This window comes from Apus apus, chromosome 5 (assembly GCF_020740795.1).
Source record: "Apus apus isolate bApuApu2 chromosome 5, bApuApu2.pri.cur, whole genome shotgun sequence".
Lineage (NCBI taxonomy): Eukaryota > Metazoa > Chordata > Aves > Apodiformes > Apodidae > Apus > Apus apus.
The window spans coordinates 4,959,772-4,976,141 of record NC_067286.1 but is presented as its reverse complement, the minus strand read 5'-3'; the positions used below and the strand labels follow the sequence as shown (position 1 = coordinate 4,976,141).

Genomic DNA, 16,370 nt, shown 5'->3' with positions numbered 1-16,370 from the left:
CTAGGAGTAAAGAGGGGTCTTCTTCACATTGATTGTAGCCACAAGGAATTATGCTGAAACTAATGAAACTATTTGAATAGCGAGACACTCCAGTTTGATGCAAGTGGGTGAATGGAACTACAATTTACTTGCAAGACTGGGCAGCAGCAGCACTGCTGCACATGGATGTTGTAGCAAATCTTATGAGCTACACTTGTTAAATCTGCATCTGCAAAAAGGGAGGAAAAAACAAACCACACTCTAATGACAGTAAAATTGATTGTCTAGCAAAAGGTAGTGTTGTCTTGATAGCAAAGATAATAGTACAGTGTACTGAGGGTCCAGCCTGACTAGAAAAATCTGACAGAAAGGGAACACAGACTGATAATTCAATTCTTGTCTCATTTCTTCTGGTGAAAATCTCAGCTAAGTTTATTTAAATAAATGAGTCACTGTTACTTAGATCATATTTAGGTAATCTGAAGATTGATTTATTTTAAGTTAATGAAATCACATTTGTTTATAGAGAGACTTGACAGAAGGAGAAACAGCTCAAAGCTTTATTTAGAAAAACATTCTCAACTCTTCCAACAAATGGGTAGCCAACAAAAACCTTAATTGAGGGGATGGGAAAGAGATTTTAATGTATTTGTTAACAAGTGCTCACAAGATATTCTTGAGTGAGATCAAGACACATATTCTCCTTGAACCTAATAAGCACAGAAGTTACCTTGAAATGTTCTAATTTCCACTGCTGTCAAGAATGTAAATATTTCTTCATTCTTTAAATATTTTCACCTACCTTGCTGCAATCCTTCCCAGCTCCAGCAAACAAAGGCACACCTCTCTTGGCTGCTTGTGAAGAACTGGGAAAGTAAAATTAAGATGGAAAACTTTTATAAATAAAAGGTATTTGAAAGATCTTAGTGATAAATGGAACCTAATCAACATCTGTAACTCTTGACTCAGATAAAATTTTGTTTTCTTTGGCTTGCAGTAGAATTTTACTGAAATAAAAAGGGTGGGCTTGAGGAATGGTTCTCAGAGTGCAGATGACTTAGGAACTTCCCATTTATTTATCCTTTGAAAATATAATTCTAAATCTAAATCCCTGAGTAGTCATTTGGGCAAGCAGTCCACAACTATTTAAAAATAATCAAGAGCTCTGGCAGAACACTAGAATTCATAGAATGTCAAAAATAAATGAATAACATTAAAGCAATACTCTTCTTTCTATAAACTAAAAAAATTCCTATCCTTTAGATCACTATTTTTCTTAGTCTACTTAAATCACAAAAATAACAAAAATGCACTAGAAAATACATAAATTTGGTCCTGAATTTGCCATACATCTACTCTTAAAGATAATAAGAAACCAGAATACTTTAGAAAAAAAAACAACAATGAAACAAAATTTTTTTCTTCTGTGTGTATATATATATATATATACATACATACACACACACACAATCACACACAAGTTTCAGTGCCTGGATTCCACACAAGACCTGTCATTTCTAGGCTTCAGAAACAGCTGGAACACAGCATGAAATTCTCATTAGGAATATCACCATACTCCAAGACAATGATTTTTTAAAATCCACAGTTCAGACAGATAACTTTCTGTAGATAAGTTCATCAAAACATATAAGCAAAATCCAAAAATTGAAGAGGAGGAAAAGCCTGTGATTGTTTACATAATCAACTCCACAAAAGTATAAAAAGAAGAGAAGAAAAGACAAAAAAAATATAATTACGGGTGTATTGTAATCTTCTCTCCAGAAATACTTGTTGGAATAAAGCCCTCATGTTGTGCATAAAATTTAGGTTTTAGAAATTTCCCAAAAAATAAAAAGATTTGCAACTCATACTTCAGATTTAACTGACACACACACACACAAAAATTGTGTTAATACTTTTATAGATATTAAAAAAAAAAAAAGGAATTGCAACCAAATTTGTTTTTAATGAGTCAAGGTCAAGACATCTGCTGTGTAAATATCTTGGTTATCTAAAGACTCACCTAATTCAAAGGAATGAAGAAAAAAATACCATACCTGAAAAAGATATTTCAGTGTGTAGTTAAAGCTCTGAAAATCATTGCTTTGTTGTATATTCTATGCATGAGACCAAGAATAGGAATCCACAGACTTAAACATCTGTCAGTAATGAACACCAACTGGGGCACATCTTCTGTTTCTGCAACTTCAACTTCCAGCTCCACTGACTTGAATAAATGTACAGTAAATGGTGTGAGATTAATGCTCACCCCAATATTTTTTACTGGTGCACATGTAGCACTTTGAGACGTGTGCATTCTTCCTCTCTAATCTCATCCAAATATATTTCCAGGAGTGAAACTGCACAGCAGGAAAACTAAAATGACACTGCACTAGGAAATGTATTTTTATCCTTCAGCCACCTGTCATTAAGAATATAAAAGATGCAGACTTGGGCATTCAGCTATTCTCAATATCCTTCCTTGCCATAACACAAGAAGTTTATGAAACATTTCCCTTTACTAGCAATCAGTCTATTTTAAAGTGTTACATTCATGACCCTAGAAATGTAGTCTGCTGCTTTGGTTTTAAACCAGTTGTGACTGCCCCAAAATAAAACTTGATTTTGAGAAATAAGGCATCCCCCAAAATATAAATGGAATGAATTCATTTTGGAACAGTTAAAGGGAGTCCAGTATTTCTGAATTGCAATTAGCACATAAGCATATCTGAATGACTTTGTAAAAGGGGAGAAATAGAGAGGATCAAATTGTATTATTTGCAAAAAGATCCATAAATAGAACTGGAAGAGGATTTGATTAAGAAAAGTTAAGTGTTTTTCTGTCAGTGCTTAAAACTCTTCTACCCAAACAGAATTCAAAGTCCTTAAGCAAATCTGACTCAACATAATCTAGACACATTTCATGCATTTCACATCAAACAATGTGACACAGTGAAATAATTGTTAGAGAATGAGGAGCTGTGCAGGCAATAACCAACCACAAAAACAAACATCTGGTCATCTGATAAGAAGACTGTGACACAGCACTTCTAACAAGAAAAGGTTAGCATTCCTGAGGACTATACCAGCATATGAACTCGGGAACTTTAGGGACAAACAACTGTTACTTTGTATACTGCAATGCCCACTGGAAATAATTTAGACTCTCAAACTCAACTCTTCTTTTTTTTTCTCCAAAAGCTCAGCTATTTAATGGGCTACCACCTCACAAGAGGCTGGTCAGGAGTTACAGCAAATGCTGGGGAGACACAAGACTGCATTTCCACACCCATCTTGGCCCCAAACACTCAGTACAACCTTGAGTGAGCAAATGAGACTGTTGCTTTTTGTATAATTAGCATTTTTGAGTGCCGTGATTTCTGAGTACTTCTTTTGAGATACTTTATATTTACAATCACTTTCACTTAGACTGCCTCCTAGACTTTTGGAAAAAAGAAAAGATATCTTTACACTTTTTTTCCATTTAGAAAACAGAAAGAGAAACTTTTCTTACACTTCCTTTCTTAGTTTTAATTATACAAGTTTGAGTTCATTGATCTTTTTGGAAGCACTTTAATGTATCTGTTAGAAGAGATAGTAAAAACTATTTCAGAGACATCACACAGTGTCAAAATAATTTATTTCATTATTTAAAATAAGTATGCCACTAAATAAAGAGAATCTGCAGAAGTCCTCGTAATTCACACTTAAATTCTCACTGTACTCTAATATAAATTCACATTTAAATTCTGACTATACTGCAGTTCATGGCTGACTTCACTACATACATGTACACTTTTTTATAAATTATACATAAATTTATACAACTAATATAATTTCAGAACTACAGTCAATTTATTCTGAAGTAATTGGTTACAAGTTCAGCCTGAAATATGAGATCCATACCCTTGGTATCTTGTTCAAATTGTGGGAACTACATCCACCATTTTCATAATTCATTAGTATAATTAAAATTAACAGTTGCCTTTCATGACCTCAGCCTTTTTACCTGACCAGTTACTTAATCTCAGATACCCTGTATGGCAAACAGACATTTGCTAAGCAACACATTTTCTGTCTTTGTAGCAATTTATATGCAGTAAGACATGGTAAGTACTGGAAATGGAAACATTATTTTGAGAAACTATCTATCTTCATTCTGTCTATGGCCACGTACACAAGTTGCTGCACAACATTCGAATTCTACAGTCAACTACTCATTTTCACAACAGTGTTAATGTATGCTGTGAATAATTCAAAGAAAAAGCAAAAATGAAGATTTCTCTAACACTTGTATGAGGTAAATAGTATTATTATCCCCATCTTATACACTGAATCAAGGCATAAGTGTTAGATACGAAAAACTCACACTTTATCTAGGTGCTATTCTAAAATACTTACTGCCTGATCTCCAGGGTACTGCTTAGTTTCCTAATCCTACATTCTGCATGAAATCAAAGCCAACACAACTAATGGTCCCATTACAAAGTCTGGTTGGATCCTCCTGATGTGTGTGAAAGTTTTGTGATAGAACCACAGTCACTTCTGCTGACACCATTTCATAGCAAGATCAAAATACTGTCCTTCAGTACCTTGCATCATTCTCCAGACAGCTTCAGATTTGTGCAATGAGTGAGGCACGTGAGGAGAAAATGCCATACCAGTAAGAGATTCTTTCATTTCATGAGCCACACCATACCAGGCTGTTGGAAGAGCAAGGTCCAAGAGCATTCACAACAAAAAATGTGAGGGTTTTTTTGGTTTGTCTCTTTTTTTCTTTTTCTTTAAAATAATAATAATAATAATAATAATAATAATAATAATAATAATAATAATAATAATAATAATAATAATAATAATAACCCAAACAAACAAAAAACTCACACACACAAAAAAACAACACCCCAACAACTTGGCAGGATACCCAGCCACAATGCAGGAACAAGCTTCTTACACCTCCCTGCCAAGTTTCAAGTCTCTGCTCCTAACATTTTAAAAAAACATTATTAGCAGAGGCAGTTTTCCTTCTAAACAAATTTTTTTTTAAAGAAAAAAAGAGATCTCAGGTGTAACTGAATCAAAAAAGAGAATATGGTTTCTGCTTCTAAAGCATTTTTTACATCACTAGAAGTGATTTTCTAAAGTGGTTGAATATTTTATCTCACAGGCTTCAAATCACCATCAGAATTCACACATTTAGGGAAGGTTTTTCAAAAGGTTGATCCTTTGATCCTTCTTCCTATTGTCTTGCATTTTTTTTTCCCCTTTAACATTTTTTCTTCTAATCCTACAGTAGGCTTTTTTATTTTTTTAATGTTGCTTTAACAATGGTTACCCTGTTCAGCTCATCCCAAACACAACCTTGCTTCTGCATCAGAGTTATACTAAGACATACTTCGATCAATGAGTAGTTTCCTCCCCTACCCCCCCTTGGAGCACTACCACTTATCTCAAACAATCAACATTTCAAACAGTAGATCTGTGGAGAGCAGAGAATTAATCTAGAATGAACACAGATCACCTAAACACTAATAATTTACTGGAATTCAGCAATTTAAGATGCTAATTCAGTGGCAATAATGCAGTGTCCAGGATGCTTCTATAGTCCTCAAAACAAGACTTATCAACAATGGTACAAGTTCTTTAGTAAAATGCTGTGACAGACAGGACAAAGTCTTATTCTGATGCAACTATATGCAAAATTTAACATGCTATTATAAGCTGTAAATGTGTCACTGTGAAAGACTTGTACTTCCATCTTGTAACATGAAATTAGACAACTAGAGTATTAACTAAGAAAATTATTTGCCCCATAAAATATTTTCAAGCAATAAACATTTGAGTGTTTTTTAAAAAAATAACTAAAAAAACCCCACATTGGAATAGAGATCAGAGGTGTTTGTGTTTAAGTCTGTTGTTTCCAACAAAACACTGGATGCCTTTGCTTAGGGAATATGTCTATTAAACTCTACAATCAATTGCATCAAAAGAAGTCCAGGTCCTATATTATGTGTACACACTCACAGTTACAAAATATACAAGCAGAAAACATTTACACAACAATGTCATCCAACAACTCCCAAAACAAACAACACACACTAGCATGCTGACACATTTGGTGGCAAACCCTTTTCTTGCCAGGTGGAGTCTTTATCATAGGAGAGATGCAGAATATTCATCGGTTCCAAATCCTATAATCATCCAACAACACCACATTACTAACAAAGAGTTCATCAGTCAAAGTGTAAGTTCACTTCCCTACAGCAATCAGAAAATGTTACCAATCTACCTGTCCAAGAAGAGCTTTCTTCAAGTATTACACTCTTCAGGCTTGAGCACCATAATTACAAATACCTCCATCAAGAATGCTTCTATCAATTGAATTACCACAGCTGTGTGGATCTGCTGCCCTAAAACCTACAAAGGGGAACTTACTAAATACACATATCATGGAAACAAAGGAGTTACAGACAGTATTACTTCTCTTAGTCTGAAAAGAGCTAGTGCATTATGTTCCAAGTCCAAGATATGGGACAAATTGTGACCTCTGATATATCTAAGAGCCCCATTCAAAGACAATATGTCTCAAGATTTGCCCAGGTGATGAAAGTTTACATTCAAATCAGAGTTTTTGATAGCCACAAAGCTAATTCCTTCTTCTTTAAATATACTAACTATAAAAATAATTAAGAAAAGCATGCTAAATTTGCTAATGAGTGCAGGGAGCACACAGACTTTCCCTCTATTTTGCAGCATTCAGGATTATCCCTACATAGCATGTTGCTGTATTTGTTACAGATGCTAACGCACAGCATCCACCTTTTCTTTGCAGAGGCATTAACTTCCCTACCACGTCATTTTATGAAGCTAAGTGCAAAGGGAAAAATATGTATAGATTGGGATACATCAGCTCTGGCTCTAACATAAATCTTTACAGAAAACTGTATTGACAATTTGTTTGTATTTTAAATTATGTTCAAGTGTCATTCAGCAAGACAAAATATGTTATATTATAGACTACTAACTAAAACTTACTGGTATAAGTGCAATGTTTTCACACTTTTGAGCTCTGTTCTGATCTCTTTCAAGGATCTTTAAACTCTATGGATTGGAAGGCATAATCATATTTACCAGCATAACAAATGCCACTTACATTTTTCTTCTATTTATTTTGAAGACAGACTTTGATCCTGATTTCCCCACCCAAATCCAACAAAGCAATTGAACCCATGTCTAACTTTAAATAATAAGTCAATTCAACAGTAATAAATCTTTGTCAATATATCTTTAAAATTACTCTAATAATGTTAAAATGGAAATTTACCAGAAAAAAAGCCTTAATAGTGTTTTATGTCATACAGTGGCATGAAGAAAATATCACTATGTTGATTTAACTGAATAATACAGTATTTACATACAAGGCAGGCATAATACAGTAAAAAAGGAAGATAAAAATCAAATCAACTAAGAATATTAACATGGTAAAGTTCCCCAGTATAGAGAGAAAATAGTTGCTTTTATCCCTAGTAATTTACACATCAATACAGTTTATTGGCCATGGGGAAAAACCACAGGAAACATAAACCCGGTTACCTCTGTAACCAACATTTTATCACAATTATTTCCTTTCAAAATTACAGCAGACTTCCACAAAGCAGTATGAACTTAGATGGCATTCACACGTTTCTCACCACTTTGGACAGAACCTTTGATATTACTTACCTTTGTTGCAATTTTAGTTCTTATGCAGTGGAGAAGTGATTTGTGGGAGAGAGGAACATAAAAGCTTAAGATCAGCAACTGTCACGATTTATCATTATTTCTAATGCATTAGAAAAACCTCAAATGAAATCAAAACTTATAACAGTTCTAGCTCAAAGCAGGGGAGAATTGTAGCTTCTATTTTTATCTTTTTTTTTTAGAAATGGCACCATCACTGTCTCTCTCTCAAGTTGAGAAAAATAGGTCAAAATATTATCAAGTCCCAATCTTATTTAAGTCTCTTCAATTTGTGTGTTCTGCAAACAGCAACACTAAGAGAAGGAAAACAACCTCGATTTCAATCAGTGAAGTAAAATGAGTCACTTATCAAACAAATCTAATTCAGCCAAATCTGATTTGTGCATTGTGTATCTGAGCATGTTTCATTTATCTGAAAGAGGAAGTCATCTTGAACATCAGCTTTCCAGGTGTGTTTGCACTCAGTGTTGTACTGTGACAGGCAAAGCAGCATGTATGTGTAAAAATTAACTTATCCAGGGAATGTTGGTATTTCAGCTATGTCAATTCCATCTTCAAACAAGACCATTTCTTAACAATGTACAAGAAAATTCCTTATAAACACACTTTCAATTGCACAGGTAACCTATTATTGGGACAAGGGTAAATGGCCGAGTTTACCATAGCAGTACAAAATCTAAATTCATGTAAGTGTTGGATTGATCACAGGTTCTTCTCCTTATCTCAGACACTGGAGGTCTGTCTCCTTGCTCCTTGCGTTTGCAAGTTTCTTTATCCTAGGCAATGTCTAACTTCAAAATTTCAAGTTCTTGGAAATACTATTATTGCTTATCTTCCACATGAATTACCATATCCAATAAAAATTCATGTTGAGGATTTAATTAACAAATTGTTCATTCATATATCCTTACTATATGTCACCTTTCGGATACTAATTTCCTTCTCTGTCAAGCATTTTTTCCTAAGAATAGAAAAGAATGTAGTTAAGAAAACCCTCACAGGATAAAAGAACAGATAAATGAAAAAAATTGCTCCAGAGAGTTATGCTAGAAGAGCAAGACTGTAAAAGAAGGGGATTAGATTAGTTGCAACACAGGTAAGAACTTCAACTGGGCAGTAAACGACCTTTTGAACACTAGAACTGAGAAGCCTTTTGATTCCGTACAGTGTGTTCACTTGTCTTCCACAGGAACCGAGCTCTCTATGATCACAACTACTTTACACTTTTATCTGAATTCACATGGCAAACAAACATTTGATTCATAAATTTTCCTTTAGAAGAGTTAAAATAATGAGGAATAAATACTATTAGAACAGTGGGTTAGTAAGCAGTCAAACTATTTTGAAGGAACATGCTGAAGCACTAGTGAATCAGCTGGAAAAAAGGTCAGTATAGGATGCAGAGAAAACTCTCCCATTTTCTTGCTTCCTGAGCAACACAATGAATTTGCATAAATAGCTGAATATCTCCAGGCAAAACTGAGCATGCACTTGTATCCTACCCTCCTGAAACAGAAAAGAACTATTTTACACATCAGAGTAAGGAACAGCATTCCATGAACAAAAAAGTACGTGTATGGTGAAAAATCAGCTGCATCAAGAAATCATTGCAAGAGATTTGTTTCATGTAAACTCCTCTTAAAATTGACTTAAATGAATTTTACTTGATGTGTACTTTATTTGTTCATGCTTCAGGTGAGGGGTGGAATCAACACAGTCAGATTTGGAGTCTATTAAGAGCCATTCTGTCTTTCAAAGCAAAAGACAAAAGAAAAGTTATTTAAAATTACCAGCTACTGTATAATCAAATACATACCCAAACCTTCTGACTCAAACAGGCAGGTATCATCTACCCCTACATCTCTGCACCAGGATAAGAAATTTGCTGTGTTGTCTCGTGCAAAAAAAGACCCAGAAGGAGCATTGGCTTTGCATGGAATCTTCCGTACTGGTAAGGTCTGGAAAACAGAAGTTCTCTATTTAGATAAAAAACACCTGTGAGCATAGTACCTGAATATTCTGAAATGAAAACACAATTTTTGCATGGATGAATGACTACAGAGCTACCAACGTATCTCCTTGTCCATTAAAGAATTCCAAGCAAACAAGAATTGAGCAGCGAATTTAATGACACGAACTTGTCAACAACAATCTTTTCAAAAGCATCATGATTGCCTGCGTGATGTGAAGTACTGAGCTGAATCAGTATTAGCAACATTTTACAGTATTAGCAACATGTTACAGTATTAGCAACAACAATTTTGGGACTTAGTGTTTGGTTCAGTTCACTGAATTGAAAGAGAAGAAAAAAAAATATGAAGAGAGACTTTAAACTAGGACTGAATTTTTCAGAATTAAAGGTGAATTAATTTCAGATCTATGTCAGGAGAGAACCACAGTTTAAAGCATAAGGTCTTGTGGACTAAAGACCATAAACACTTCAGAAGCATCACTGCCTCTCATTTAACAACACAAAGAAGCCCCCTAACCACACCACAGAAACAAAATCTAGTAGGTACAAGATTAAGGTCTAACACACAAAGTACACCAGAGCAGTCCTGTTTACAGGGTTTTGGTATTAGAGGAGATGCTATTGATAATGCATATCAATATCTGAACCCAACATAGTGATACCAAAGCAAGCTTTTTTTAGCATACTTTTAAAAGGAGAGGAAAGAAGAAAGTAGAGAAGTAAAGACAGTTTAAAATTCAGAATGTATAAATAAAAAACTTGAATTCTTTCATGGACCTCTAGATATGGAACAATCCTACAGATGAAAGCACAAGGAAGTTGTTAACAATTCTTTGAAAACTCTTTCCATTCTTCTGGAGTGTGGGGTGGGGAAGTGTTCAATTCCTTACAGACCAGGGCTTTCTTTTTTTTCTTTTTTTCTTTTTTTTTTTTTTTTAAAAAAAAAGCTCTTCATGCTAGACACATTTCTAGGCTAGCACCCTTTTCATATCACACCAATTTTTTCTAAGAAGCAATAACTGTACCCTGAGGCAAATTCTCATTACCCTGTACAGACTACATCACATGTTAAATTTGCCCTTGTGACTTACAGCCTTTAGGAAGAAGTAACTCAACATTTGCACAAGTCTCCCCCTTCCTTTCTCAGGAAATATTAATTGGACAACTCTAATAGCCTTTCAAGAGTACAAGCTTCTGATAAAGTCACACAAAATTCTCTGGTTGCTTTCTGGAGGAAAGTCAACTAGTCCAGTCTTCATTTGGAGAAAAGCTGTCAAAACAAGCCTGTTGTTTCAACATTTTCTACTAAAATCTTACATAAAATATTGCAAAAAAAACTTACAGAAATTCCTTCAAAAAATTTCCACAGCAAAGGCCTAACCTGATATTACTTCCTCCAGAGCAGAAGAGGAACAGCATTGTGGGCAGGGATGTTCCTCTGGGTAACAGCAGCACTAAGCAAGATGGGAAACAAGCAAGGAGCAGCAAGAGTTGGTTTGCTCCCTGGGGGATGACAAGCCAGGAGCTAGCAGTGACCCCAGCACAGGTGGTGACAGCCCTCACAGGCGATGGTGCCATCCCACAGCACCTGAGGAGGGCAGCGACCATCACATAACGGCTTTAGCCAGCTGTCCTGTGACAACACGAGGTGACAATTCAGGTCTGGAGTCTTTCCAGGAAGACAAGGCAAAACCAGCAGGAGACAAGGCTGGAAGCAAGGCTCCAGCAGAAGCTGAGGCTCCAGCCATGAAGCCCAGCCAGCAGGAAGCAAGGCTGGTGATGGTTTGCCCACAACGTGGCTTAAGCAAGAAGTGGGGCTAAGGGAGCTCCTGGGCCATGGGCAGAGAGGGAAGGTTGGAGTCCCAGGGACTGGTCATGACTTTTATGGACTGTTGGTTCTCTCAGGTCTTGACAGCAACTATTCTGTGGTTTTCAGTATTTGGACCAGAGTATCTGAAGTGATTTGTGGATGCTGAGCCAACTGAGCTAACAGGTCAACGTAAGGAAACCTAACACATCATATCTGACAAAACTATACTCTTTGGAACTATTGAATGACTATATCCAATTTAAAGAACAAATCCTGGATGACCTAATAATGGATTAGCAGCACTGTGACAGGAACAAGATGACAAGAAGACAGCTCCAGTATTCCTGGCACTTGCAGACTAGTAGCATAAGCTACTTTAGAGAGCATGGGAAGGAGATAAAGCCATAATTACTTTTTGTCTGAAAGCAGATCTGCAGCATTGAAGCATGTCACCTCCCAGTACACCCTTCAGTTCTCATCTCTGAACTTTCCACAGTGCCTAATGTTACTTTGTTCTCTAGCTCTCCCTTGCAGAAAACTTGGAGTCTCCTCCGAGAAAAAAAAAAAACTGTTTATAACCTCAGAACAGCTCAGAAAGGCATTACAGGGTGAAATCATCCCAGGTTTGCTTCCGTCCACTCAGTTCTCTGAGTCCAGCCCAGCCAGTTCTGTGCCTTATAACTACTAATACTGTGCTACATGGCTGGTGGCTGCCATCTGGCAATCAGAGGAGACTTGAGCCCAGTGCGGGCACAACCAATCTGCTCTGCTGGGCCCTGAGCCCAGAGGGCATGAGCAAGTCTGCAGCACAGGTCCTGGAGAGCAGGAGCTGCTCCTTGGCACAACTGCCCTCTGCAGTACAAAAACAGCTAGAAGCCAAGAGACAGCCAGGAGATCCCACAGTGCCTTTCTTACAAGGGGCTGCTGGGAAGGCCCTGCAATGCCTGGCAGGCACACAGACAACCCTAGCTTTCCCCTGGGTCACTGCTGCTCCCCAGTGCTAACAACACATGAATAAATCTGGTTCTAAATATTTTGTGTCTTCTGATTTTGGTAGATGATAAAGACTGAATATAGAAATGTTTTCAAGAAAAGCAAGTCAGAACAGATGATTTATGTGTCAGAAATTTACGTAGTTAAGAGTCAGCAAATAAACCATCTAAGACTTCGCGTACATAACAGACTATCCATAAATAACACTTCTGTGCCTTGACAAGTAAGACAGGCCCTAAAACACCTGAGTCAACTTAGCTTCACTGTGAAACTTAGACATTCATGGACCTCACATTTATTTTACAATTATAAAGATTACAGGGTCTTTTGAAAGTACATTTTGCAGTAACAGCTACTGACAGCAAATAACAAGAGCCTGGGTACAGAACTATCACACTTCACCAAATTTGTGACACTGTCTAGTTTCATAGTGACAGAGAAACGTCTGATTGATGGGTACCCTAAACAACTCAGAAGTGACAAACATCTAAATGCAAAAAACAAGGTGTGTCCTGGACTACAGAAGTGAAAAAACTTACATAAGTCACTTTATGGAACAAATACTACAGAGATAAATAATCCCTGGCATCACATGATCTCACTAAAATGTAGCATTCTATATTTCTTCCCAGTTCCCATAGTGTAAGGGTCTTGCTGCACAGCACAAAACCCACTCCTCTCCATTCAACAATAGCACAATCAGGTTTATCCCAGAAATCATAAAAAAATACATGTATTTTCTCATCACCTCATAAATTTCCCCACCACCTTTTAAAGAGAAGTCTACTTTTTTAATCTTTCCAAAACTATCTCTGTAATGTTCAGCCTATAACACATGAAAGCTCCTATTTAAGAAAGGTTTCATGTGCAAATATTTTTTACTGATTTGTATAAATGGCCTGACTATCTCAAAAGTGCTTTTTAACAGATCATTCTGAAGTAATTAGGTTTCCATATGGCAAAAGTGACTTTTGTTGACATAGTATAGTATAACCACAGTCGCTTTGAAACAGCAGTGGCCGCAATTACTCCTATCAAGTATCATGAAAACAGTTCCCCAGTTACACTCCTTTTACAATCTTGTCTTGTTGATGTGCATGCATGTGGTTTAATGCAGGATGTGAAAGTGTGAGTGAAACAGATGATGTAATCCTGGAAAAATGCTGTCAGGTTCACTTCTAAACCCAAAAGGGACCCTCTTACACCGATGCTCTGAAATCACATGGAAAAATGTAATTTTTTTTTGGTACTGTTTTTCCAAAATGAGGGTCCATACATGTGTTAAAAACATGTGGGTTTTTTTCATACCAGATCTGAGCCATATTCTGAAGATTCCTAATCATGCCCTGTTCTTTGGATAGACGATTTCACTACTTTTTTGAATTGTCACTTACACTTGAATAAAAGGAAAAAGATGAGGAGCTTTGTTTGTTATGGAAGAGGGTTACAGTTAACAAGGCACTCCCAGGGAAAATTTGCTTTTATCACCTAATGACCTACATTAACCAAAAAGGGGGGAAAATTACACTATGGAGACTGCAGTATATCTGACTGCAGTGGTGTCTCTCATGTAGCTATTGAAATTTGATTATATAAGCTAGAGAGAACATGCATCTATTTCAGAGCTTTTTTACAATTTTGCTTTTAAATTGGCTACTAGTCACAGAGCTCTTTTCCTTCTCAACTTCTCTCATTTTGCTCAGGTATTCTTAGAAAAGTCCTCATTACCCTTATAAAATCTGAATTAGCTTTTTAGGATAGGGAATAAAAAAAGAGTAGTTCTGGCACAATTTTCTCTGTAAATACAATTTTTCTTCCTGTCTTTTATTAATTTGTTAAGCTTCAGTGAACTGAAGCTCACTGCTACAAGAACTTACTCTTTTTGAGCTGTTACAATTCACCTCAGCACATCGTGACAATACCCCTACCCAACAGTCATTTATTCAATTGCTACTCTTAATTCTTCAGGAATTCAAACCTAAAATGTTTCAGATCCCATTTATAAATTATAGAAGTAGTGTTCCAGACACTCATTTCAGCAGAGGAAAATTAAGTTTGCCTTAGAGTGCTTTGAAGTGCCAAAATACAGGTTTAGCAGATCCCATAACTTACAGACAGCTATGAACTAGACGTTAAATGAATTAAACTGCAATACCTACAAGGTAAAACAACTACTCCTTTTCAAGGAGGGCCCAGTTTTGTTTTCCCCCTACCACATTTACTGTGCATGAAAACATTTTCCAAACATAACAACTCAACCAACAACGTAAAGAAAGTGCTAAACGCAAACGCAGAATGGCTAGACTAAACTCTGAATACAGAAATACATACATGGAATTACAAATTAAGCATTTCCTACTGAAGAAAACAAAACAAAACCCCACAAACAAACAAAAACAAAACAAAACAACAAATCAAAACAACAACCTAAGAAAAAAAATATAATAACCCCCCCTCCACTCCCCCAGCAACCCCAAAGCTCCAATAGAAGTCACAATCCAGGAAATTTTTTAAAAAAGATTCAGGAGACATGAATGAAAACTGCCAAGCTTTTCAACTTATAGCAGAGAAATAATCCCTATTTAATTCACTTAACAATTGGTGAAACATTGTCCTTCAGTGAAATAGAGCCTTTGCTCTGTCATATTAAGTACTGTAGAGAGATGTCATTTTAATGGAATAGCAGGTTGGATTTCAAGTGTAAAGATCATGTGGTGACCAGATTTTTACCCTATGAAATCACTGCAGAGGTCACCAAAAGTAAAAAAAAAATATAAAAAAATCACTCATTATCAACTTTCTAGATTCTAAGAAAGCATTTGTGATCACTTTGGAATACCAAACAGTTCCATGATACGCCAATAAAAATAATTGTCATCAAGACATTATTTTAACAGAATGACAATGTTAAAATAAATACAGACCTAAGTGAATGGTTTAGCCATACTATTAATGTCAAATTAGAATACATTCTCCCATTTCTTCCACAAAGCATTAGTTTTAACTTCTGAAGAGTAAGTATTAGTGGAGAATAAGCTTAATTTAACAATAATATAATTTTAGAAGTTAAGGTTGTGTTCATGGCTTTATTGTTCAAAGTGCTCTGTCCAAGACATTGCTTACTGGTTACACAGCAAAAGAGGTTATCCTGCAAAAAAAGATGAGGTTAAAGTACCATTATGAAAAATGAATGTAAGGGAAACACTGCAATGCTTACATGTAGCAGTGTGCTAGAATGTCAAGGCATACAAGAGATTATTCAATTGGCATACAATGCACCAGACAACTGGGATACCCAGAAGTAAATTACTTAAAAAATTGGCAAAGCAGAGGCTTCATTCACCAGCTGAAGCACATTTGATTATTTGACTAATAACTTCTTTAAATATAGTCAAGAAACATGTCCATTTCAGTGTCTGGAAGCAAAGCCACCATGTCTGCCAGAATCAGAAGGCCACCAACAAGAGCCTGGCTATTGGGCAGCTGGATAACACAGAGAGACCTACAACCAGGAATCTTCCATTGGAGAGCAGGTGAGGCACAACTAATGGAAACTGACAACAAAGAGCCCATTTAAACAGATGTCAGACCCTGTTCCTGCCCACTCAATTTGTGTAACTGAGGATGGGATTGACTCACTCTAGTCCAAAGTCTTGTAAAGGCCTACAGATTGACTTTCAAAATCTCCAGACATCTAACTGTATAACATAGCTCTTCCTACTGACAAGTTCACTTTTAAAAATACTCTTTCAAAGATTTTGTAGAAGTAATTTAGAAACTCCAGGCATGTAAGCACCACAAAATAGAAGCCATTACTTCTACTTACCTACAATCTGAAAATGCAGTCCAAATGCAAAAAAAAAGGCAGTTGGTTTT

At 36.1% G+C, this 16,370-nt stretch overlaps 1 protein-coding gene across 7 annotated transcripts in view; it reads right to left on the bottom strand.

Moving 5' to 3' along the window:
• The window catches only part of GAS2 (growth arrest specific 2), an 89,332-nt gene that overhangs the window by 43,438 nt on the left and 29,524 nt on the right, over positions 1–16,370 (bottom strand). For all 7 annotated transcript variants that reach the window (XM_051622067.1, XM_051622073.1, XM_051622074.1 and 4 more), the window contains exons 4-5: positions 9,536–9,677; positions 782–845 (exon numbers count right to left, since the gene is read on the bottom strand). In XM_051622067.1, coding sequence (XP_051478027.1) covers positions 782–845; positions 9,536–9,677 — 206 coding nt within the window. The remainder of the gene's footprint in view (positions 1–781; positions 846–9,535; positions 9,678–16,370) is intronic.